At 41.0% G+C, this 26,027-nt stretch overlaps 1 protein-coding gene across 1 annotated transcript in view; it reads right to left on the bottom strand.

Annotated features, from left to right (window-relative positions):
- Positions 1 to 25,026, bottom strand: part of Pah (phenylalanine hydroxylase) — a 66,134-nt gene extending 41,108 nt beyond the window's left edge. Inside the window, exons 1-3 of the mRNA XM_021174230.3 lie at positions 24,779 to 25,026; positions 18,544 to 18,651; positions 5,528 to 5,711 (exon numbers count right to left, since the gene is read on the bottom strand). Coding sequence (XP_021029889.1) covers positions 5,528 to 5,711; positions 18,544 to 18,651; positions 24,779 to 24,838 — 352 coding nt within the window. The 5' untranslated portion in view covers positions 24,839 to 25,026. The remainder of the gene's footprint in view (positions 1 to 5,527; positions 5,712 to 18,543; positions 18,652 to 24,778) is intronic.
- Positions 25,027 to 26,027: the final 1,001 nt, after the last annotated feature.

The raw sequence follows: 26,027 nt of genomic DNA, 5'->3' as shown, positions 1-26,027 counted from the left end.
GATAGATAGAAATAGAGGATAGATAAAGAGATAAACAAAGGATGGATTGATAGATGTACAGATAGAAGATATATACAGATATACACATATATGTACTTATGTATATAAGTAGTCTGATGGGAAAACAGGTGAATGGTTAGATGATTAATAGATAGATAGATAGATAGGATAGACAGACAAGATAATCAGACAGATATATGATACACACACACACACACACACACACACACACACACACACATATATATATATATATATATATATATATATATATATATATATATAAACATGTGTTCTTGTGCATATATACACAGACATATGGGAAAACATGTGAATGAATGAGAGAGATGATAGATAGATAGATAGATAGATAGATAGATAGATAGATAGGACAGATATCAGTCAATCTTCCTGTTTGCACAGAATATAATACAAAGTAATGGGAATCTGGGTTTACTGTTTCCACACAGTATCCTGTTAAACAATCCCCATTTGGAGAAAGTCTAAAAGGTGTCCATTTACTTTTCAGATACATCAACAAAAAGGAAAGTCTCTCAAAAGGCCATGCCCCTAACCTCTAACTACCTAAGACACTGTGTTGGTGTCTGCTCGCCCTGGCTGCCGTCTGTCTCCATGTAGGTATTTTCCACCCCCCACTAAATGCAATGTCATGCAGGAGACTCAAAGGGAAAGTAAACGGATTAGTAGATGGATCGATGGCTGATATTAATGCTCTTTCATGTTGGGTTGAAGAAGGATTTGAGGTCATCAGGAGAGAAGGCGGCGGGAGAATAGACTAAGTATTCAAAAGGCTCTCTGGATTAAAATCCTATTAAGTTCCCATCAGCTTCTCCAGGAGGCGTTTGAGGAGGTTGGGGTTTCTTTAACCTGTCACCATAATTAACCTTCCCCCAAGCTGTTTGGGTGGGGCACATTAGCAATTAAGAAACTGAGAAACTTTCATTTTCTATCACCCACGCCTCTGTTTGAATGCTTTGGAGACCAGAGTGCAAAGTGGTTTAGCTTAATTGATTTGAGGGGTTCAGGTCTCTCACTTGAACCTGCTGTCAGACTTGCCCCTGAGATCTGAGCCCCTCATTAAAAAGGGCATTTTGTCCAGAGAAAGAATCAAAGGTTCCAATCTCCTCCTAAGCTTTCTTCCTCTTCTCATTCCCCGAGTGAGGCTGACAGAAAAGAGCGACTATACAGAGTCATGCTTGCTTTTCTTTCAAAATCCCTACTTCCGGACCCAGGCTCCTCTCTGCAAATCTACCACTGGAGTCCTGATGGCCAGTCTCTCTCAGCAGGTGTCACCTCAGCATCTGCCATATCCCTAGCAGCTGTTGAGTCACAGATAAGTTCAGTCTAGGTGGGACCAGCCCTATGGGTGAGTAACCACCTGCTTCAAGCAGTAGAGATTACAAAGCAGTAGGATCACAAGATACGTTCAAAATACTACTGGCTATTTCTTTGCTACATACAATTGCCACCCCCATTTTACCCACACATACACACACACATTTGCACACCCACACTTATTTCAAACATTAGCACCCTGCCATCTGAGCAAGGAGGTGAGCAGCCTCCTGAGGCATTAAGTTCACGCAATGTTTAGTGTCTAAGACGTTCAGCAGTGGTTGCAGGGTACCTCTGTAACAAAACATGAGCTTGTTTTACTTTCTCACTGCTAATCTTGAGAGTTACATGACAGAGCATCTGACTCCTTCCAACAAAAGTCCCTTTTCTGTGTCTACCTGGGTGTCTTGTGCCCTTTGCCAGACTGTGAGCTACTTAGGAACAAGCACTCCACTTACTTTTTTTTCCTCCAGCTCCTAACACAGTATCTGACAGACATCAGTTAGGACTTAACATACTTTGGCCCATGACTATACAGACTTTACCCTGCCTTAAACCCAAGTCACAACCTCTATCTGCACTATGTAAAATGTAGTAGTCAGTAGGGCCACATGACCTCCGAGATCATATTCCCACTTCTGAATTGTATGAAGAAAGTATTTGTACAAGCTGGATTGCTGGAACTCCGGTAGTTGTGCCTTTTCTCATAACTGATAATAATGGCAAGAATATAGAACACTTATGAAGCCCCTCAACATCCTCTGCTCTATTTCCAGTGGCTGCTGATGTGATTCCATTAGCTCCATAAGGCCAGGAACTCTTGTTTCTTCTGCTGGATGCAGCTTGAGATCATCAGCCTCAGCAATTTGTCTAAAGTCACACCAAGTGTGCTGTTTCGATTCAAGAAACTGGGCTCTAAATTAATTCTCTAGATCCTCTCCAAGAACCTCCTTTTGGAGCTTCCAGCTCAGGCTGCATGCAGCCCTCCAGCTGGCCTACATACATCTTCCTAGCTCTCCAAGTGGCGCCTGCCTGCCTGCCTGCCTGCCTGCCTGTCAATTGCTTTGATTTCCAACTCCAGAGCCCAGCTGGCCCAGACTCCACCTGCTCCAACCAAAAGCAGAGCTTGCCCCAGGACCCTGCAGGCCCTTTCTTTGTCCAAAGGGCCTGAAATTCCTGCTGGGAGCAGGTGGCCTGAAAAGGAGAGGAAAGCCATCAGCTTGGGAAGAAGATGGAGGAGGCAAAGAAGTCTAAACAAGAGGAATTACAAGGTCCCTCTCAAGACCTGAGCCTATATGATCACTCTGGGCAAGGGCAAGCCAGAATTGGGGAGCTATATCTGAAAGGTGAAGATAGAGAAGACATCTTTAGAGAGTCTTGGAGCTACCTTTCGGGAGCCATTTCTATTTCCTGTTCTACAAGGTGCATTTTGTCTTATTTTAAAGAGTCTCTGCTTTTTAAGTGAAATTTTTATAAATAAATTTCCATTGGCACGTAAGAACTGTACCGATTCTGTATCACACTCAAAGATATGGGTTTGATACCCTGAACAAAGAGAGGAAGGAATGGGTGGATAACTCAGATGGTACAATGTAATATTTTCCATATATATGTAAATTTTATAATGTCCAAATTGGAATAATTATACTTATCCTCCTCAACCATTGATCACTTGGTCAAATGTTTAAAACTGTTTCTTCTATTTTTTTACTTAAAGAGTAGAGCACTTTATTGTTACACTATTGCTATCAGTCATCCTTTTCTACAGCAAAACACCCAGACTTGTTTCTCATGTCTTACTAATGCTTAGTATCTGTACCTGTGCACTAATTCAGCAACAGTGTGTTCTCTACCCAAAGCATTTGGTGTTTGGGAAAGCTACTTTAGATCCTGGGATAGAAAAGGAGTTCATTGAAATTAGGTTCATCTCAACAAGCATGCTCTTAAGTGTCTACCAAAATGCATTGAAAACCTATACATGAATGTTTCTAATATGCTCGTTCATCATAATCCCAAATTGGAGTCAACCAAGATGCCATTAAAATAAGTGAATAGGCAATCTGGGGTTAAGTTAATAATTAGGATATTATTCAAGAGTAAAAATGAAATGATATATAAAGTCAAACGTGAACAAAGCCCATCTAAAATGTTGCTTCTGGAAAAGGCAAAACTACAGGACTGTAAATAAGAGAAAGGAGGTGTGAAGGAGGGGTGGACTACAGGCAATTTTAAGACGCTGGCACTAAGCTGTATGCCATGGTGGTGGCAGACACAGAGCCACCATACATTGGTTAAAACCAATAAAAGTCAACAACACAAAGCAGGTTTTGAATGTGACCATTGGACTTTACTTCCTAGTAATAAATCAAGCACTACTGGCCCATCAATTATTTTTTTTATTTATTAGGTATTTTCTTCATTGACATTTCCAATGCTATCCCAAAAATCCCCCATACCCTCCCACTCCCCTACCCACCCACTCCCACTTCTTGGCCCTGGCGTTCCCCTGTACTGAGGCATATAAAGTTTGCACAACCAATGGGCCTCTCTTTCCACTGATGGCCGGCTAGGCCATCTTCTGATACATATGCAGCTAGAGACACGAGCTCCGGGGTACTGGTTAGTTCATATTGTTGTTCCACCTATAGTGTTGCAGACCCCTCCAAATGCTGACACCATTGCATACACTAGCAAGATTTTGCTGAAAGGATCCTGATATAGCTGTCTCTTGTGAGGCTATGCCGGGGCCTAGCAAACACAAAAGTGGATGCTCACAGTCAGCTATTGGATGGATCACAGGGCCCCCCAATTATTTTTTAAATGTGCTGTATGAATGCAGATTGGTAACAAGGGAAGTACAATACAGAAAAATTCTCTGTACATTTTTTTCACTTTTCTCTAAAATTAAGAATGAATTCTATTCAAAATAGTTTATATGAATATACCTTTCATCCTAAAATAAAAAGCCATCAAGCATCTTGCTTGTTCATATTCTTCATAGGTTACACCTAAGTATAGCAACCCCATATTGCCATTGAGCCAATCCCTACAATATGCTAGACACAATGCTATGATCTTATAACAAAAGCTCCAGGGAAAAACAAAGAAGGGATTTCAAAGTCAGAAACTAAAGGAACGATTTGAACCCAAACTCATCCAGCTCCAAGCCTGTTATACCTATAAGTCTTACAGTAAGTGGATGGTGAAACACTTGTTTTGTTTACAATGCCTATAGTAGTTGTTCACTCCTCAATGGTTACTATATGCCACATATTGTGCTATATTCTGCAGATATAGATGTGAGTAAAAGAGACAAGTGATCCAGTGGAAGAGCAAGATAAATGGATGGAAGATGACAATGAAAATACCAGGATGAACAAACTAAGTGATCTCTGATCCAGGCAGGCTTAGCGTGTTCTAAGAATTTGGAGAGCGCTCTTTTGTTGGGGTAGAGATAACAAAGCATATTGTTTTTACTTTGCATTCATCTAGAAACCACACTGAATGTGATGGTTAATTATCAACTTCACTCACACTGGGAAAGAGTCTCACTGAGGAATTGTCTAGATCAGGTTGGCCCCTGGTCATGTCTTTGGGGGAGAGATTGTTCTGGTCATATTAACTGATGTGGAAAAAAACATCCTAAAAGTGAGCGGCACCATCCCTTAGGTTTGGATCCTGGCTTGTATAAGAGTAGAGAAAAGTAAGCTAATCACTAGGCTTGCATGCACTTATTTTCCCTCTGTTCTTGACTGAATTCTTTGTAAATAATTGCTTCATGTTTCTATCACCTTAACTTCCTCCACAATGATGGACAGTAACCTGCAACCATAAGCTGAAATAAATCTTTTCTCCCCTACATTGCTTTTTGTCATGGTACTTCATCTTACCACCAGCAGAACGATCAGAAGTTCAAGAGCAACCTTGGTTACTTAATGAGCTTGAGATCACTCTGGGCTACACAATATCTTGTCTTTTAAACATATTCAGTGAGTGTAAGAAACAGCTACACTGAGGTAGAGGGAAAGAGATAACTATGTACCTGTTATGCTAGGCTTTGTCTAGGTCCTTAGCTTAGTTTCTCTCCATTATGCCCACGTTGTTATGTATGCTATTCTTAAATGAAGACAGTGTGGTAATGTTTAGGTCACGAGATTCTTCAGACTCTCACCTGTGTTCTTTTCCTTGTCTCGGGAAAGCTCATGGACAGTGGCACCAATGTCGTTCCTCAGGCTCTTGATGATGCTGCCCAGGACAGGCTTGCTACGCTTATCCAGATAGGTGAAAAACTCATACTCATCTTTGTTTAAACGAGAAGGTCTGGATTCAATGTGGGTCAGGTTGATATCATTCTCCTGAAAGAGAAAATTATAGGTGTGAGAGTCTGGTGTTCAGTATTACCACAGTCCAAATATACAGAGCCAAAACAACTAGAGTTGAAGAGCAGGGTTTAAAAACATTTTGTATTACATGAGAATAAGGAAGCCCTTAAATATTTAGCCTCTGTTTTACCTTCTGCAAAACCAAGCGCCAACTGACAAGAGATAGGAAGAATGAGTCAAGTGCATCCAAGCCTAATCACACGGAAATCTAGTAACAACCTACAGTCGCCTGTGTAAGGCTTGGGTTTGGATCAAATGTCTAAGACAATAGTTGTGAAGGTATGGAATGGGAAAGCCTCCCTTCCACCCAATGAAATGCCACAGAAACTCAATAAATCATATAGATACAACATTGTTTTGCTTGAATATAATCCCCAGGGCACAAGCTCTGCATTCATCATCTCTAAATTGTATCATCTATGAAATGCTAGCTATTTTATTTTCAGGCTTCTGCATAGCCTCAGTTTCCCCATCTACACATGGGTGGTCTCATTAATACCTGCACCATGAGCTCTTCCAGGGTCTTGGACAAGTTAATACATACATACACTCTGATGGGTGCAACATAATTTGTAGAACTACTATTAATATCATCATATGTTATATAACTATATAAGATATATTATCTGTATTATATATGAAAATGCATGTACATATGCATATACATATATAACTTATATAAATACATATTTAGTAGTCACTAAATGCCAATCACAACACAGACCTAGATGTTTTTTTCTTTCTAAAGTTTACATTCAAGTTGAGGTAATAAAGACAGCAGCCATAAAAGGCAATTAACTTAAATATTATTTTATAATGTCAGGAGATAAAAATAAATACAAGGCAGGACAGACGAAATGGATGAACTGCCCTGGGGTAGCATTAGGATACAGTCTAGTATTTAAGAGGATCTGCACATGAGGTTTTCTTGAAAAAACAAACCATATGCACATTCTAAAGGAGTTAACAGACAGGATGACCCCATGGGGATGGTGGATGGGATTGTCCTAGAAGAAGTAATAAAAGAAGTCTGATACGTTGGAATAGCCACAAAAGATGAAGGACAGCTAGACAAATTATTTGAATGAGTCTGGCCTTGATTCTGAAATTTTTAGGGGTCTTTATGAAGTTTTAAGCAGACAGAAAACCGGATCTCACGGTATTAGCATGATCAATCTGTGTTGAGAATAACCCTTGTAGACCTGACAGAACCACTAAGTTCTGCCGCAAAGTTGCTTCTGAAATCCCATATGATGGTGGGTCTAACTATGGTGGCAAGTGTGACAGTGTCAGGAGTCACAGGCTGATATTTCATGTCATGAGCTCAAAGGTTAAAACTATAAGGACTATGAGAGGAATTTGTAGATAACAAAATGGGAAAGGGATCAGTAGGTCCTATTTCATCATCTGTTTTGAAACACTGTGCAGCTGAGTGAGAAATCAGAATTCCTAAGGGGCAAGCACATACACAAAAATCTCCATAGAGTTTCTTCTTTGAATAATAAAAAAAAACTATAGCAAAGCTAGAGAGATGAACAAATACTTCTTATTTGTCATTAGCCACATCTACCATAGCTGTGGATCTCAGAGATAAAAACAAGTCATCAGACTTGGCAGAAAATGCCTTTACCTGCAGATTCAATCTGCCAGCGGACCCATTATACAATTTCTCAGCACTTGCTAGAGTACACTATCTAGACGTGCCTTGATTTCTACAACCAGTGTTTTAGTGACTGGCAAGTGACTTTCCTCATATGCTTTGCCACTAGAAGCAATGACTGGCATTGTCTGCATGCTTGTCCCTGATTACCCAAATGATTTCCCAAATTAAATGCCTTGGGGCCTCCATGGTGAGCCAGAAAGTATTCACCCCTTAAAGTTTCTGTATCTTACCCCACTGCTCTCAAAGGGGCAACATCATCTGTTCTACCCTCCATGAGAGAACCTATATTCTTTACCAGTTCCAACTATCAGGATTCCCAATGTTGTTTATTTTCTTAACCCGATATATAAAAATAGTTAATAATTCATTATTGAAACTTTTACTCAATTGCTGATAATAATAACATCTTTTCCTGTCATTATTAGCCATTTTTTCTCTTTTGTGATTCATGACTTTTTTCATAATAAAGCTACTTTTTTTCTGATCAGTAATACTTGTGTATAGATTGATATTAATTCTATTGTGTATTATTTTTTTATGATAATACTATCCTTGTCTATTTTTAAATATCTTCACACAAACAATTTTTAAGCAGTCTTAAAGGATGTGGGGAAACAGGAAATGAGAACAACTAGTTTGGGGGGATGCTCCTTGCAGTGCGTTCTCAGATAAAGGAACCTTGTTCTGTTTTGCTGCCTGAGTCCTAGATATCCCTTCCTCTGTGTCTAGAGAGCTCCTAAGCCAAGTTCTGTGGGTTTCTCTGGTTTCTTTTGACTTCTTAAGGGTCAGGTGAAGGATCACCAGAGCATGAGCAATCACAAGACCAGAGGTCTTATTTTCCCAAGTTCATTCCCTACAGCAGCACTTATTTGAAAAAGGCAGAGCTCAAATGTCTCACTTACTCCTGGATTGCCTTTTGGAGAAACGAAAAGTGTCTTGGTTATTGATCTATTTTTAATATTGACAATTCTTCAAAATACTGGCACTTTAAATTGGTTCAGAAGAAGAAATGGACTAAAAAACAAATGTTGGACTTTGTGAAGCCTAACAAAACACACTGAACTCCAGCATAAAGAAATAACCTTGTAATCATTATACAATTTCCCAAGCAGAGAAGCTTGCCTGACAAATCAAAACCCCTATGTCCACATTCACCTAAAAAGCTGTGACCTGCTTTATAAATGTCATAAAAACACCAAAGCATGGCCTACTTACTACAGCTTCTCCTCAACTTGTTTTTAGATGGTGATCATTTAGCTCACGTGGCTCTTAACACACTGAGTGGTTTGCATAAGAACAGTTGCACAGACTCATATATTTGAATGTTTAGTCTTCAGGGAATGGAACTGTTTGAAAGGATTAGAAGGATTCGGAGGTGAGGCTTTGTTGGAGTAGATGTGGTTTTGTTGGAAGAGATATGTCACAGGATGTGGGCTTTGATGTTTCAAAAGCCCACACCAGGCCCAGGTTCTCCCTCTGGGCCTTCATTTCATGATGTAGCTGTCAGCTACTGATCCAGCGTATGCTGCCATGTTCCCTGCCATGATGATATTAGACCAAACCTCTGAAACCTTATGCAAGCTTCTAACTAAATGCTTTCTTTCATAAGAGCTGCTTTAGTCATGGTGTCTCTTCATGCCAAATAACAGTGACTAAGACACACACACAAACACCTGCCTATAGAATCACTTACATGGGCTCCCAAATTTTAAAAATACTTCAAAAAACATATGCTTTTCACTATGACTGATTCCACCAGTACAGCTATGTTAGTGTTCACTAAGTAGAAAGCCAGGACACATCATGAATTCATAACTAAAAATATACCAATATTCAAATGGACAAAACTTGTACTGCAGGTGCAGGAACTTGAATAGATCCAAAACTTAAAATAAAATTCACCCTTTTTGTGGTTGAAGCAATGTAAGTCCAGTTATAAACGATGCAATGCTGAGGAGAACATATGTCACCACAATGGTGATAGCTCCTCCTCTCAAATACCACCTATGAAGGTCATTTATGGGCCCTTCTCTTTGGTCTTTGAGGAAATTAAGGAAGAGAAACAATAAAATCATAGATGAAAAAGCTCTGTTGTGAAGAACAGAGGAAGAAAGCACACGATTCACAGAAAAGTCATTTTTCTTTTGAAAATACTGCCTTTTCTTCCAGGGATACAGTAAGCTCTCTTAAAATGTTGACTTTTTTCATTATCATTAATATGACATCAAACACAAAAGCATCAGAATCTCTGGGTACAAGGAACAGAATAATGAACCTGACACATGCTCTCTTTCTGCCGAGTCTTCTTTGTGTCCCCTAAGGCACCAGGATGTTACCACTGGTTACAGCTTCCCTTAAATGATTCTGTGCATATGTGTATGATTGTGGGTCTTAGTCACTGTTCTATTACTATGAAGAGGCATCATGACCAATGCAACTCTTATAAAAGAAGGCATTTAAATTAGAAGCTCGCTTATGGTTTCAGAGGTTTGGGAGCATATGCTGTAACAGCAGCTGAGAGCTATATCCTGATCTGCAGACAGAGAGAACCCTGACCTGGTGTGGGAAACATCAAAACCCCAAGCAGAACAGAGAAATCCTGCAGAGGGAGGACCAGAGAGACAGCCAAAACTCAAAAGCTACTATGAGCAAACAGAGGCCATTTCCTAAACAAAGTGAAAAGCAAAGTCATGATTCTTGGCTTAGGAAGAAAGAATTTGTGAACCCTCCCTGGGGTCACATCCCCTCCCCTATTTACTTCTGTTAAAATTTAAGAGGCAATCAAGGTCTGTACTGTATAGAGCAAAGTGGGGAGGGTCTGTGAGTCATGAGGGGATGGGGAAACGTGATCAAAATATACTGCATGATAAAAATTAATAAATAATGGCAAGAAAATTTATGTATGTGGCAAAAATCAGAGAAAGGGATCCAGTAAAGCCAAGAACCAAGGTGAGCTCATGTATTTGTCTAACCATTTGAGAAGGTACAAAGACAGAAGAGAGAACATGTGTGTGCACATGGTAGAAGAAATGCCAGAAGGCAAACCACACTTTAGGGCAACTTGACCACCCACCCATAAGACATCCCTGGAAGTAGCCTCTTTCTCCAAGAAGCTCTTTGTACTCCAGAAGTGGTAGGTAGCATACTAGGGAGGTAGAGGCAGGAGGCCCCTGTATGAAGCCAACCTGCTCTACATGAGCCCCAGGACAGCTAAAGCTATCTAATGAGACACCATCCCAATAAAAAACAAAAGGAGAAGAGAAAGGAAGAGAAGATGGGGAAGGAGGAGGGGAGAATAAGAGGAAAAGGAGGAGGAAGAGATGAGGGAGAAAGAGGAGGAAGAGGAGGAGGAAGAAGAAGAGGAGGAAGAGGGGGGAGAAGAGAAGAAGGGGAAGCAGTACCAGCTCCTTGCTTTGGGAATAACCACAAAACAACAGTTTATACAGAATGACTTCATTTGTTATAATACTGGAAATCTAACTCAGGAAAAAAAAATTCACAAAGTCTTTCAACCAAATTTTGTAATCTAACTAAACACTCTCATCTGGGAAATGGTTAAATGGATCATAGCACAATCATCCAATAAAATCCTATAAAGCAAGTAACAACAGCTTTCATAACACAAGTTAACAATGATAACTCCATTCGTATTGCCTGGTAGCCAGGAGTCTAAGTGCTATAGCCACCAAGGAGGGATGACTAGCTCACTTCAGTGACTCCATCGTCTATAGAACCTAACAACAGAATCTACATCCAACAGTGGAGGGGTGGCAGGAGTGTGTTCCCTGGACGAGAGTAGGGCACAGGAAATCTGCATAATAAATGTAGACAGTTTCCTTTCAATTGTTTCTAAAAGATTAATCATATCCACGAAAGTGGAGTATAAATTCAGAAGCAATATCCAGCTGAGCCTCTCCAGATGTTGGCAACTTGCTTGTCCTGAAGCTCTTCGATGCCACCAATTAAACAGTCTAGATGAGGCCGCTGGAGAATGACCGAGATGGCCTCGCACAACTCAGGTTTGTGTGGATATTTTTCTTTGCTTATTCCCAGCCATTGAATCCCCTTCTCCCAACCTGGACTGCCTGGTTGGGCCTCAGTGAGAGAGGATGTGCAGAGTCCCGCTGAGACTTTATGTCCCGGATAGGATGGTACCCAAGGGGGGGCTCCCTATCTCTGAGGAGAAGGGGCAGGGCTATTGGGGGGAAGGGATTTGTAAGAGTGGGATTGAGAAGAGAGGGGAAAGGAGGCTGTGATCAGGATGCAAAGCTAATAAAAAATAAATTACTGGAGAAATGAAACAAAAAACCAAATAAATATGGGCTACATTGGTATGCATTCTGATGTAGTTACCAGCTGAAGTCTACAAGGCCAAAGAGAAAAAAAAATGGTTCCTTTATGAGGTGGTGGCTTTGAAGTTGAATGGAAGGTACATAATCCCGACTAATCCAAGAGGGGCCTACACACATACTACAGGCCTTTCTTTCTCTGAGAAGCCTGCATGCTTTAGTATGTTCTACTAGGAGCCAAGTCAAGAAAGTGTCCACTTTCATCAGGCCAGAGGACAAGGTGATCTAGTCTGACCCTTAGCATTCTAGTCTAGAGACTGCACATCACTGTGAGTCTCTCCTTAGTCCTCTGAGTATTTAGTAAGAGTTGGCTAATTATCCAGTTGTATGACTGCCATGCTATATGTATTGAGGGTTGGGGCTGCTCATTAAGCCTAGAGTCATTATAAGGCTATTTAATAAGAAAAGTCTCAGTAGATAGGTGATTAACCCCACATGAAATACTTTTCTCTCTCAGACCAATATTAAGAATATAGATTTTTACCTTCTGGAAAAAAAAATAAAACAAAACCTAAAAGTGTATTTAGAGCACAGTTTTTACTCTGATGTTGTTCTTTGGGGGTTTAACTTAACAGAAGGGATACTTGAGATGAGCGCCTCCCATTGTCCTCCATTTTAAAGAATCACTTGTAAATGATGTGAAGTATATTCCCCTTATTTCTTTTTTTTTTTTTTTTTGGTTTTTCGAGACAGGGTTTCTCTGTGTAGCCCTGGCTGTCCTGGAACTCACTTTGTAGACCAGGCTGGCCTCGAACCCAGAAATCTGCCTGCCTCTGCCTCCCGAGTGCTGGGATTAAAGGCGTGCGCCACCATGCCCGGCCTCCCCTTATTTCTACTCATTGAGGTCTTGACACTAACAAATATCTAGAAGTCTCCTTCCATGGACAACCTCAAACAGGTGAGTATTCCCATATAGAGTCTTTTCCTTTCCAACCAAATGAACCTCAGTCTTCGACTGGTTTTCCTATATCCAAGAATTTAAGAGTTCTTTAGGCTACAGTACACAGCAACAATTTTTGAAAAAAAAAATTGTTAATTGAGAACTTACTCTATGACAGTTGCTGTTATAATTAGTTTTCACAAATGATCTGGTTTGATTTTTGTGGAAACCCTATTGGTGAAGGTTTACCACTACCTTCCCCTTGAAACTGGGGAAACTAAGCCAAGAAGTTAAAAGCTCCCTTTAGCCCATCCCGATAACAAGTGGATCAACTGAGTTTGGTTCTAAACAATAAACTCTTTACTTTGGTTCTATTCCTCAGTGCCACAAATTGCTGAATGGCAGTTTTTCCAAACTGAAAGATTCTATCTAGGAGGGAACAGGAGGCTCTGGAAACTCTAGAGGGAAACAAAGAGTCACATGACCTGGAAAGTGAAAACTCAGAAGATTCTAAAAGGTCCCCCTCAGGTTTATAGCATCCACTGTGCTAGGAGAGTGCTCTGACCTACTTGGTTGCAAAGAGCCTAGTATCCTGGACCAGTGAATCACCACCAAGTTTTGCAGGGAGCTCCAGGATTGTAAGTTTTGAGAGCTGTCACTCATATGATTTGCCCAGGATGGTTTTTGCTTGGTTATGCAATGGCTTGACTGCTTTTTTTTTTAAATCATTCCTGCTTTCCTGCTCCCGTAACTAACACCTCACCCATACTTGATATAGTGACCCCAACAAAATTCCTTTGTTGCAGTCTTTACTTTGGTCTGTTATGTGCTGAGTGGTCTGCATTGTCTATGTGCCTTATGTCTCTCCAGGAAAAGTCTTTCACACCACACATGCTGTTGCTGATAGTTTAGAGCTCAAAACTTAAGCCACCACAATACTGAAACCTAGATGTTAAGAAGGTACCATGGTCAAATGTGTTTAAGAAATATAAAGTGTGGCCACATTGAGTGGGTCTTCCCACTGCAGGCTTCCTGGTCATTCAAGTGTCTGTGTGTGCACTATGACTCTCCAAAATCCAGATGTAGAATGGATTGTCAGAATGCTTTTTTAACAATATAGAATTTGCTAGAATGTTTTTTTAAAGACCATATTGCCTTATTGTACAGTTGAGATTTTTTTCATTAGCTCTGTTATTTACTCTTTTAAGTTTCACTTTTTATGTCCAGAAACTTTGTCAGAACATGATGGTGTAATAAACGATAGAAACACACAGATGCACAGTGACCTCAGCACCTTCCCCTCTTCCTTCCTCTGCCAAGCTCCCTTTGTTTGGCAGAAGGGTGAGTGTTACAGACAGATCATGGACTTGGAAGCCTGGGGTTCAGGGTTTTAAACCCACTTCTGCCTGCACATTCCCTGACTTATCTTCAGAGAATTGTTCAACATTTCTTGGAGCCACAGCTCCCTCCTCCATACAGTAAAAGAATGGCTTCCACCTCTGAGTTTCATGGATATCAAATCAAGAGCCTGATTTATGCCTGGCATATATGTGTGGTGCCATGTGTAGAAGAATTTGCTTTCTTGATTAACTTGATCACTTGGAGTTATAGTACTATGAATTTTATCAGGCTGTTAATAAGGGTATAAAAGCTGTACCAGGATGGGGAGTTTCCATGATAGCTGCTGAGGGTGTTTGGGGGGAAAATCAATATACACTAATAACAGTCTTCCACCAACCAATCAGCATGCTGAGCACCATAACTTCCTCTGCAGGATGGGTACAGTGAGATCCTCAAGGAATTGAGATCTGGATAATGTATCAAAGAATTCATGGAGAGTTCATATATGCATGTACACACACACATACACACACAAACATGCACAAACATGCACACACACACACACACACACACACACCCCTTAGGTGCACTTCATCCAGTTCTGCTTGTGGTTTGTTTATTATATTGTCAACAGTTTCTTCATTTATTATTATTATTTAATCCATTAACTAACTCAGTCCCAAGAGGCAACTGCTCAAGAATATGTGATTCCCTGATACAAAGGCTAAGCAAGTGCACTGGAGTATTTTACAAGATCATCCTTTTCAGGAGCAGTTTGTCCCTCAGAAAACACCTTTTTTTTTTTCCCTCGCCACTACCTTCTACTTGCTATTAGGCATTCATTTACCCACAACTATCATCACCACTTTAGAAAACTGGGTTTTAAGTTCTAAATACACTCCCTTTTCTAGAGCAGGTTTCGATATCCGAAATGGAGCCATAGGGCTGAAGGTGTCTCTCAGCATTACAGCGCTTGCCTGCCAGGTGAAACACTCTGGATTTTATACATAGTACGAAGCCATTGTTATTGATATTGTGTTAATTGCATCTAATGTCATATATTGATGGCTGATCTTCATTATCAACTTGATTGGATTCTCTCTTTTTTTTTTTTTTTTTAGTAGTTGGATAATACCTGGAAATTTTATTGTATACATTAAACATGTACAATATGGGGCTTTGGAAGTACTGATAGTGAAAATATTTTCTTTTTTTGTTTTTTTTGTTTTGTTTTGTTTTGTTTTGTTTTGTTTTTTGATTTTTAATATTTTTATTACATATTTTCCTCAATTACATTTCCAATGCTATCCCAAAAGTCCCCCATAGCGCCCCCCACTTCCCTACCCACCCATTCCCATTTTTTTGGCCCTGGCATTCCCCTATATTGGGGCATATAAAGTTTGCAAGTCCAATGGGCCTCTCTTTCCATTGATGGCCGACTAGGCCATCTTTCGATACATATGCAGCTAGAGACAAGAGCTCCGGGGTTCTGGTTAGTACATCATGTTGTTCCAACAATAGGGTTGCAGATCCCTTTAGCTCCTTGGGTACTTTCTCTAGCTTCTCCATTGGGAGCCCTGTGATACATCCAATAGCTGACTGTGAACATCCACTCCTGTGTTTGCTAGGCCCCGGCATCGTCTCACAAGAGACAGCTATATTTGGGTCCTTTCAGCAAAATCTTGCTAGTGTATGCAATGGTGTCAGCGTTTAGAAGCTGATTATGGGATGGATCCCTGGATACGGCAGTCTTTAGATGGTCCATCCTTTCATCACAGCTACGAACTTTGTCTCTGTAACTCCTTCCCTGGGTGTTTTGTTCCCAATTCTAAGAAGGTGCACAGTGTCCACCCTTTGGTCTTCATTCTTCTTGAGTTTCATGCGTTTAGCAAATTGTATCTTATATCTTGGGTATCCTAAGTTTTGGGCTAATATCCACTTATCAGTGAATACATATTGTGTGAGTTCTTTTGTGATTGTGTTACTTCACTCAAGATGATGCCCTCCAGGTCCATCCATTTGGCTAGGAATTTCATAAATTCATTCTTTTTAATAGCTGAGTAGTACTCCATTGTGTAAATGTACCATAATTTCTGTATCCATTCCTCTGTTGAGGGACATCTGGGTTCTTTCCAGCTTCTGGCTATTATAAAAAGGGCTGCTATGAACATAGTGGAGCATGTGTCCTTTTTACCGGTTGAGACATCTTCTGGATATATGCCCAGGAGAGGTATTGCTGGATCCTCCGGTAGTACTATGTCCAATTTTCTGAGGAACCGCCAGACTGATTTCCAGAGTGGTTGTACAAGCTTGCAATCCCACCAACAATGGAGGAGTGTTCCTCTTTCTCCACATCCTCGCCAGCATCTGCTGTCACCTGAATTTTTGATCTTAGCCATTCTGACTGGTGTGAGGTGGAATCTCAGGGTTGTTTTGATTTGCATTTCCCTGATGATTAAGGATGTTGAACATTTTTTCAGGTGTTTCTCTGCCATTCGGTATTCCTCAGGTGAGAATTCTTTGTTCAGTTCTGAGCCCCATTTTTTAATGGGGTTATTTGACTTTCTGGAGTCCACCTTCTTGAGTTCTTTATATATATTGAATATTAGTCCCTTATCTGATTTAGGATAGGTGAAGATCCTTTCCCAATCTGTTGGTGGTTTTTTTGTCTTATTGATGGTGTCTTTAGCCTTGCAGAAGCTTTGTAGTTTCATGAGGTCCCACTTGTCAATTCTCGATCTTACAGCACAAGCCATTACTGTTCTATTCAGGAATTTTTCCCCTGTGCCCATATCTTCAAGGCTTTTCCCCACTTTCTCCTCTATAAGTTTCAGTGTCTCTGGTTTTATGTGAAGTTCCTTGATCCACTTAGACTTGACCTTAGTACAAGGAGATAGGAATGGATCGATTCGCATTCTTCTACATGTTAACAACAAGTTGTGCCAGCACCATTTGTTGAAAATGCTGTCTTTCTTCCACTGGATGTTTTTAGCTCCCTTGTCGAAGATCAAGTGACCATAGGTGTGTGGGTTCATTTCTGGGTCTTCAATTCTATTCCATTGGTCTATTTGTCTGTCACTATACCAGTACCATGCAGTTTTTATCACAATTGCTCTGTAGTAGAGCTTTAGGTCCGGCATGGTGATTCCACCAGAGGTTCTTTTATCCTTGAGAAGAGTTTTTGCTATCCTAGGTTTTTTGTTATTCCAGATGAATTTGCAGATTGAACTTTCTAATTCGTTGAAGAATTGATTTGGAATTTTGATGGGGATTGCATTGAATCTGTAGATTGCTTTTGGCAAGATAGCCATTTTTACAATGTTGATCCTGCCAATCCATGAGCATGGGAGATCTTTCCATCTTCTGAGATCTTCTAGAATTTCTTTCTTCAGAGACTTGAAGTTTTTATTATACAGATCTTTCACTTCCTTAGTTAGAGTCACGCCAAGATATTTTATATTATTTGTGACTATTGAGAAGGGTGTTGTTTCCCTAATTTCTTTCTCAGCCTGTTTATTCTTTGTGTAGAGAAAGGCCATTGATTTGTTTGAGTTAATTTTATATCCAGCTACTTCACCGAAGCTGTTTATCAGGCTTAGGAGTTCTCTGGTGGAATTTTTAGGGTCACTTATATATACTATCATATCATCTGCAAAGAGTGATATTTTGACTTCATCTTTTCCAATTTGTATCCCCTTGATCTCCTTTTGTTGTCGAATTGCTCTGGCTAGGACTTCAAGTACAATGTTGAATAGGTATGGGGAGAGTGGACAGCCTTGTCTAGTTCCTGATTTTAGTGGGATTGCTTCAAGCTTCTCACCATTTATTTTGATGTTGGGTACTGGTTTGCTGTCTTTCTACAAATTCTTACAATGCTTCCCTGTCTTTGTTCACAATGGCCTAGAAAACAAACATCTGGATGTGTTTGTGAAGGTATGTCTGCAAGTCATAGGCTTTGAGGGGATAACCTACTTACTTTTATTCAGCTAAATTGACATAATATTAAACCAATACCTAATAACTTATCACTACAATGCCTACAGATCAGTGTATCTCTCAACTATTATCAGATAAACTTCTGTTTGTGGTAGATGGTGGTTAATAGAAGCCCACAGCTGGTCAAGTTTTTGAGAAAAGGGGACTAACATGCTCAACCTTAAATGAGTCATACGTATCACACCCCTCCTTGGAAGTTGCCAGGGTCATTGCAGAAGAACTGGGACAACTGTAAGAGCCAAAGGATCGATGACTAAAGCAAAACAGTATTTTCCAGACCTAGCAGTGCAATTATGCATATGAACTCAAAACAGTTGTGATAGCAGGCAGAAGACCTGTGCAAGCTCAAGCCAGACAAAACTACACTATAGAAAGTGGAGGTAGACCAGAAGTGCCACTCTTAGCTGAGGCACTATTGTCATATAATTGCTGGTAGAGGAGGGGAGGTTTTTTTTGGGGGGGTGGGTGTGGTCCTGGCAAATCAACAAAGTTGGATGTTAAGGGTAGAGAAGAAGAAATAGATCAAGCAGAAATCAGAGGAAGGCTGAATGTGATCAAAATATGTTACACACTTACCTCAAATAAGCGCAGGACCTTGGCTAGGGCACCAACTTCCTCTTTGAGTGAGAATATCAGAGATACAGCACCATTTTGATTGGAGTTGTCTTCGATGTAACTTGTTTCCTACATAATTAGATCACTTGGTTAAAATGTTTTTCACAGCTTAGCAATTATTCCCTTGAAACCTCTCAAGAAGAGGCGAGCATAACCTTTTTCTGCTCCTTAAGCTTTGGAACACAGTGAACCACGTGTATTCTACAGGGAAGTCAGTGTGATCAGAAATAAGAAAGTTGAAAACAATGAGAGGATGAGTCACGCCTCCTAATTGAAAGCTAATTGAAAGTTAGCTTTCAATTTATAGAACCTTAAATTATGCATTGATGTCACTAGTCACTGACAAAAATCAACATTTTTTTAATGAGCACCCTAATACCAGACCCTATCCCATATCTGAAAGGATATAAATCTGAATTATGATAAATGCGCCCACACTTTGAGTGCTAAAATTCTGACCATCAGACACATGTACAAAAAGTCAGGAGATTCTTAGAGGAAGAGCAAGTGATGCAAAAAAAAATCTCCTTAAAAAGACACTGGGAGACAAAATATAAAAAGCATTAAAAACGGGACATTCGTAGGCTGTGGATCCAAGACCTGGGTGCTATTCTTTCTCATCCATTTACCGCCTGAACCATTCTGAGAAGATCACTTTACTCATGTTCTCAATGCTTCGTTTACCTCATCACCTCGAAATAATAGTAAGAATTAGTCCTGGCCAAATAATATCCAAGTGTTGGGGAAATAAAAGAAAATATATGTTTAAATAGAATATTAGGGTTATTTGTAAAATGATAAAAATATTATTGCACATATGTTAATGGTCTTTTGTGTTTTAGCAAAAAGCATCAAGTTGTCCCATGTGTAGCAATAGGTGATAGCTCATTGCTGAAATGAGTCACAAGAACACATCGATACTAAGCTATCAGAAAATGGGTGCCTTCAATAAGGGAAAAAACTAAGCCAGAATACGTGTGGGCATTCTAAAGTTTGCCAAGACATTTTCTTAAATTTTAAAATAATACACGACATTCTGTATGTACCCACCAATGCACAGCATGTCCCCCAAAAGGAGTAGAAAATGTGAAGATCAATTACTCTCTTGTAAGCAAGTTAATTAAGTTAGTGGTGTGGATGGTCCATCATCTCAGGGACAGGAGGCAATGGTGGGAAGATTCTAGTCAGGGACTCAGAATAATGGGCTTGAGAACACTGAAGACTCTTAGGACAAAAATATTTAAGTTCAGAAAATTTATAGTTTCCTTCCAGAACCTTATAATAAAGCTGGAAGTACCAAATTTATCAGCAAGTTAGAATTATAGGAAGCTTCAAAATAAATTAGACATTTGTCCCTACCTGGACTATGTTATCATCTATCTTCTAAAAATAGCAATGTGTAGGGGCTGAAAGATGGCTCCGTGGTTAAGAGCACCTGTTGCCCTTACAAAGGACCTTGATTCAATTCCCAATATCTACATGGTGGCTAACAACCATCTGTAACTCCAGTTCCAGGGATCTAGAGCCTCCAGTGACCTCTATGGGCTCCTGCTTGCACACACTTGGGCACATATAAATACACATAAAGTAAATAAATATTTTTTAAAGAAAAACACTATATTATTTTTTAAAGACTTTGATTTTAATCAAGGTCCTCATTTGATTTGAACAATCTCATTTAACTTTGAAAGCAGTCTAGGAAATGGGTTTTGTTAGGTAACAAGTCCACTCTTTCATTGATGGCAGGATTCAGGCTTAGAGACGCCAAGGAACTGGGTTAGAGAGAGAATTTAGGTGGAGACCTCAAGGCCAATCACTGGACTGAGCATGGGGTTCCCAATGGAGGAGTTAGAGAAAGAACCAAAGGGGCTGAAGGGGTTTGCAACCCATAGGAAGAACAACAATATCAACCAACCAGATCCCCCAGGGCTCCCAGGAACTAAACCACCAACCAAAGACTACACATGGAGGGACCCGTGGCTCCAGCCACATTTGTAACAGAGGATGACCCTGTCATATGTCAATGGGAAGAGAGCCCTTGGTCCTGTGAAGGCTCTATGCCCCAGTGTAGGGGAATGCCAGGGCAGAGACGTGGGAGTGGGTGGATGTGCGCCCTTACAGAAACAGGGGGAGGGAGGATGGGATAGGGGTTTTCCTGAGGGAAAACCAAGACAGGGGATACCATTTGAAATATAAATAAATGAAGTTCCAATAAAAAAAAGAGAGAGCGCTAACTCAGACATGTGATTTTAGTCCCAAGATTTAGGAGATAGAGCCAGGTGGATCCCTGGAGCTCCCTGGCCATTCAGGCTATCTGTGTGGCAAGTTCCAGACCACAGAGACAACTGTCTCAATAAATATGATAGAAGGTGCCAAAGAAATGAAGATCAAAGTTGCCCTTCGGCTCATATATATTTTTACAACTGCATTCACATGAATTCTCTCTCTTTTTCTCTCATTCTCTCTCTCTCTCTCTCTCTCTCTCTCTCTCTCTCTCTCTCTCTCTCTCTCTCTCTCTTTCACACACACACACAGAGAGAGAGAGAGAGAGAGAGAGAGAGAGAGAGAGAGAGAGAGAGAGAGAGAGAGAGAGAGAAACAGAGACAGAGAGAATATTAAGCAACTGGCCCTTAATTCTACAATTAACATTGAAGTTAGTGTTTAAACTGGGCCTTTAGACTATATATGCATGAGCCATGACCTACTTTGGTACTGCCTCTCTCTCTCTCTTCTAAAGCCTCCCAGGCATGCGCAGATGAGTCTCTTTTTCACAGCAGTGAGCCCTTAGTCTTTTCTGGCTTCCTTAAAACAACAAAGGAATTCCCTGTTTCTAGTCCACTATTGTCTTGTTGACCTCCAAGAAAAAGGAGGCATTCTTGGTGCATATCGTCATGTGCCACCTCTGACTAGGGCTGTTCAGAGTTGAAGATTCCTGTAATAGAAACCCAGAGGGCTCCTCTAGCACTCCCCTCCTGTATGTCTAGAAATCACCCAGTCCCGTAACATCTTCTCCAGAAATTATTCTTAAGAGCCAGGTTGTTTTCTGTTGTTCTCACTGCCATTACATGCATATAGCTACAGGTGCTCCACAATGACCCTATCCTAACAAGGTTTTCCCATGTCCTTCATCAACAAAATCTCTGTTAATGAATTTTAACCATGGAAAATTTCAAAACCTCTGATAATAAATATGTACATAAATTGTACCTCTTCCCACAGCTGCCTGCAAATTCACATTTATGATGTAACATGGCCCTACGTTGCTGTTATTAGTGACATTGTCCTGATCTGCCCCTGAATGGGCATCCACTTATTTACAGGAACCAAACCATGTCATTTCACTCTCAATACATGTTGTCATTGGCAGCAGCTACTACCACTCTTTGCATGGTTTACCTAGAACAGACCATTCAGTCCTCACAAAAGCTATGAGAGGTGGGAGGGGGCTGCTGTTTTGAAAAGCCTAGGTTTGTCCTAGGCAATCCAGCTAACACGTAAGAAAGCCTGGTTTAGAACCCATGTTCAGCTTTCTCAGCACCATTACTGTTTCCCAGTGACAGGTTTGAGGGACACAACAGCTCCTTCTTTTCAAAGCATAAAAGAGGTTACATGAAAGAAAGCTCAGAGAAGTTTGTGAGGTGCTCTGGGCCTTGGTGGATATCAATTCAAGGTTTACCTAGCCAATCCCGGGCCCTTGAGCAAATCTCTTTCATAGATTATTTTTGTTGGCTCAGAAGCTATACCTTATTTGATTCACACAGGCATGTGGATTGACCCACAAGCAAAAGTATCTCCAAAACTGTCTAGGAAGAAATTACACAAAGAAAAGGAGGAGGAATCACAGAGTGAAGAACTTTGATCACGGAGCAATGCATTCAGCAATAAATACTGGCTGTTCTCTTTAGGTCCGAGTGAACGCAAATGGCTTCTGTTATCTCTGGAAACAATCATATATCACATTTATAGGCAATATGCTCTGTCAAGGGTGTTTTAGGGTCAATATTGGTGATCTGGAGCTCACAGAAGATATATGCTCGTGTGGTCATAAGTCCCTTGCATCTACACTGAAGAACTGTTATAAGCAAGATGCAAACATCCTAAGCCACGTGTCTCTATGTGACAGGGTGTAGACATATGTGTCCACATCAGCATTTTCCCACAGGAGGCAATATTCCAGTAATGCACTGTGTTTGCGTGGTTGTAGGAAACGAATTAGATTTGAGCACTGGCTGCCCTGTCTCTCCTGCTGGTTAGCTCTGAGCTCCTCCCTGATCCTCTGCCTAAGTTTTCTTCACAACACTTGTCTCTATAAGAAGCTATAGGATGCTTTTATTTTGTTAGTTCCTTTATCATTTATCTCCTGAAATAAAGTAGTTTTACAAATGAAAACTACTGCTGTGACTTGCATACAGTAGGTGCTTCTTGTTCTATTGGGTGACTGAAGGTGTTAAATCACTCACTCCATCAGACTGCTTATGCTTGTTAGGTGGGTATAGCTTTGACATATTATGTGCCTTCAACAAACAGTGGCTCCTCCCTGAAATGTCCCTTTTATTAGAATTAAATCAAATCTATACTGTTCATCCAGGTTAGAAGTGTTAAAGGGATGTAAACAGACCTGGCAAGAAAGCTCAGTGGATAAAGGACTTGCTTGTCAAGCCTGTTGACTTGAGTTCAATACCCAGGACCCACACTGTGAAAGGAGAGAGGGAACTCTCCAAATTGTCTTCTGTCTTCTGCACGTGCTCCACCTCCTCACACACGTAAATAGAATTGAAAATTTTAAGGATGCATACATGCATCTCTTTTGCAGACTGACAGAGCTAGAAGATACCCTAACTAAGCTATCCCAGCAGCCCACCTCCATTTTACAGACACTAAGCAACCTCCTCACCCTAGGCACGCAACTTCTCAGTACATAGCTTACATGCACACATAGGGCAAGCCTGGTGTCTTGACCGTGTGTGTGTTGGATTTCCCATGAGTGAGCTATACCAAGCACAGCATCTGCCTTACTGTCTGTCTTTCCTGCTCTTCAAGACTCATTCTGTTGAACAAACTAACCAATTTTGACCAAAAGCACATCAGTAGTTTCAAATGTTCTAGGAAATGTAGTAAGAGATTTGTAGTCGGTGTTCAGTTGCTTTCATCTTAATCCTAGAATATGGGGGTGGGGTATTCTTACAGGTTTTTTTTTTTTTGAAGGAAAATGTACTGCTTCTGATGCTGAGCCTATACCAGGACATCTTTGGACCTTCTACAAGTGTCCCTGTTATTGGTAGGAACAATCTGTAGATTCACAAACATCTAAGTGTTTTAAAAGCCCCTCTCCCTACCTCCCCAGCCCCAGATTTCTGGCTTGAGCTCCCCAGATGGCCAAGGGACTGTGCAGCCTGCAATATAGGAGCTTAAAATAGGGTAGAGCCAGAATCCTTGGACTGATCTTCCCAACCCTCATATCAACCTTCTTTAACACAAAATTCTCTGACTCCAGGCAACCCTCAACCCCTTAGTCCTGTCCAAGGAAAAGCTAGAGAAGGCATATTATCTCCAGAGTCTGAATCTTAGTGTACAATCCATGATTTGCAACCTGGGGAAAGTACAAATATCACAGAAAAGAACATGTTCTGCAAGTGCTCCCCAGGGAGGACAATGGATTCCTTCCACCCCCCAGCATAATCCCCAAGGTGCTTCAGGCTCCGGGCTAACTCCTGTTCATTTCCCTCTCTGTTTAATTTCTCCCTCCTTGGTTCTGAGTAAGTCCCCCCAAAATTCTCTTTGTGCTACATCATCTCCTGAAAGTCAAAAGAGGACAGTTTCTTACAAGCTTGTCATTTCGATACCCAGAAGAAAGGATTAAATAAGTATCCCTGGAGAGATAGGGACTCCTACCCCAGGTGACTAAGGACCAGCCATTTCCTTTCCGTGTAGAGAAGATAAAGCCAATAGGCAGAGGATACCAGTGAGCCACCCAAAGACACACAGATGTTGGTAGCAGCTCAGATCCCCAACTTTCTGTATCCTCAACTTGTTAAGACTAGTCTCATCAGTTGACTTCCTGGGCATTTTCCTTGCCTCTAAATAAATTCATATTTCTTAGTAGCCTTAGGAGACTAGGAAATACCAGTATTTCCCAGACTGCTTTCACATGTGGGGAACCAATTCTCTCCTAGCAGTGGAAGCCCAACAGGCTTACCTGCCCAAAGTCTGAGAGTTTTCTGCTCAGGACTCCGTTCTCCAGGACAACAGCTGCCATGCTGGCTCTCAGTAAGTGAGGTGTCTAGCTTAGCAGCAGAGTTAGGAAAGGTTTGTACTCAGGATGCGGGGCTGATGGTTTTAACCTGGCTCTCAGGACAGGAGAGGAGAGGTTTCAAAGGGTGTCTCCCACTGCAGTCTACAAGGTCACTCTCAGTGGGTGTTGCCCTGACGTAGCAGTGGATAGATATGAACAGTCTATACCCAACTCCAGGTCACCAGTCCTGGACTGACCCAAGCGGGAGGCTTTGTGGGAGGGGTGGCAGCCACAGCATGATTCATTTGGCAGAGTGTCCTGAACAAGAATAGAAGGCAGAGAGCCCAGACTACCTACATCCTGACGCTCAGACAGGCCTGGCAATGCTGAGACATTGGAATACCTGGAGTATGGATTCTCCACAACCAGAGAAAAACCAAAAATAATCATGATGATGATGGAGGATAACAATTAAGGATGACTGTTCCCTGCAAGCACAGAAATAGATGCAGGATTGCAATTTAAACATGCTCCACTCTCAACTCACCTTTTATTCAATGCCAAGCAAGTTAGTCTCCATGCCATACTTTTCCTTAGGCAACTACCCAGATGACCCTATGAGGCGAGCATGAGCAAAAGCCTGGAGGTATTGGGGCTGAAATCCAGCCAGTTCTCTAGGTACTAGTATGGTGGCTGGGTCTCTGCAAAGAGGACAGAAGGGCCACCTCAGACCACTGTCTGAGTCCAGTATTTCTCCTGAGCCACAGCCTCAACCCACGAGTAAAAACCCTTTGCCAAACTCCTAGCTCCAAAAATATTTACATTGCAACTCCTAACAGTAGCAAATTACAGTTGTGAAGTAGCAACAAAAATGAGGGTTGAAATGAGGAAAGTTGAGAACTACTGCTCTCCAGATTGTAGATATGAATGACATAGATGAGATGATGCTCTGGGTATTCAGTCAGGGCTGTTCTCACCATTTACACTGCATAAATGGAAGCTAATGTTTAAATGTCTGTCTCAAAAAAAAGAGAAAGAAATGAAACAACAGACAGCCACCGAGCATTTGCTCTGTGTGTGTAGTGGTGGGGTTCTCGGCACTGGGACTACAGCAGGAGCAAGCAACCTCCCCATCAGCACTGCACCATTCTAGTGGTCAGGCAAAATAAGCAAGTTCAGATAGGACTAAGCCTCAGGGGAGGGGCAAATAGAG

The sequence above is a fragment of the Mus caroli genome, unplaced genomic scaffold (genome assembly GCF_978045245.1).
Source record: "Mus caroli unplaced genomic scaffold, Mus_caroli_1 scaffold_9, whole genome shotgun sequence".
Taxonomy (NCBI): Eukaryota; Metazoa; Chordata; class Mammalia; order Rodentia; family Muridae; genus Mus; species Mus caroli.
The sequence above is the reverse complement of the archived record's forward strand: the minus strand, read 5'-3'. Positions and strand labels throughout refer to the sequence as shown.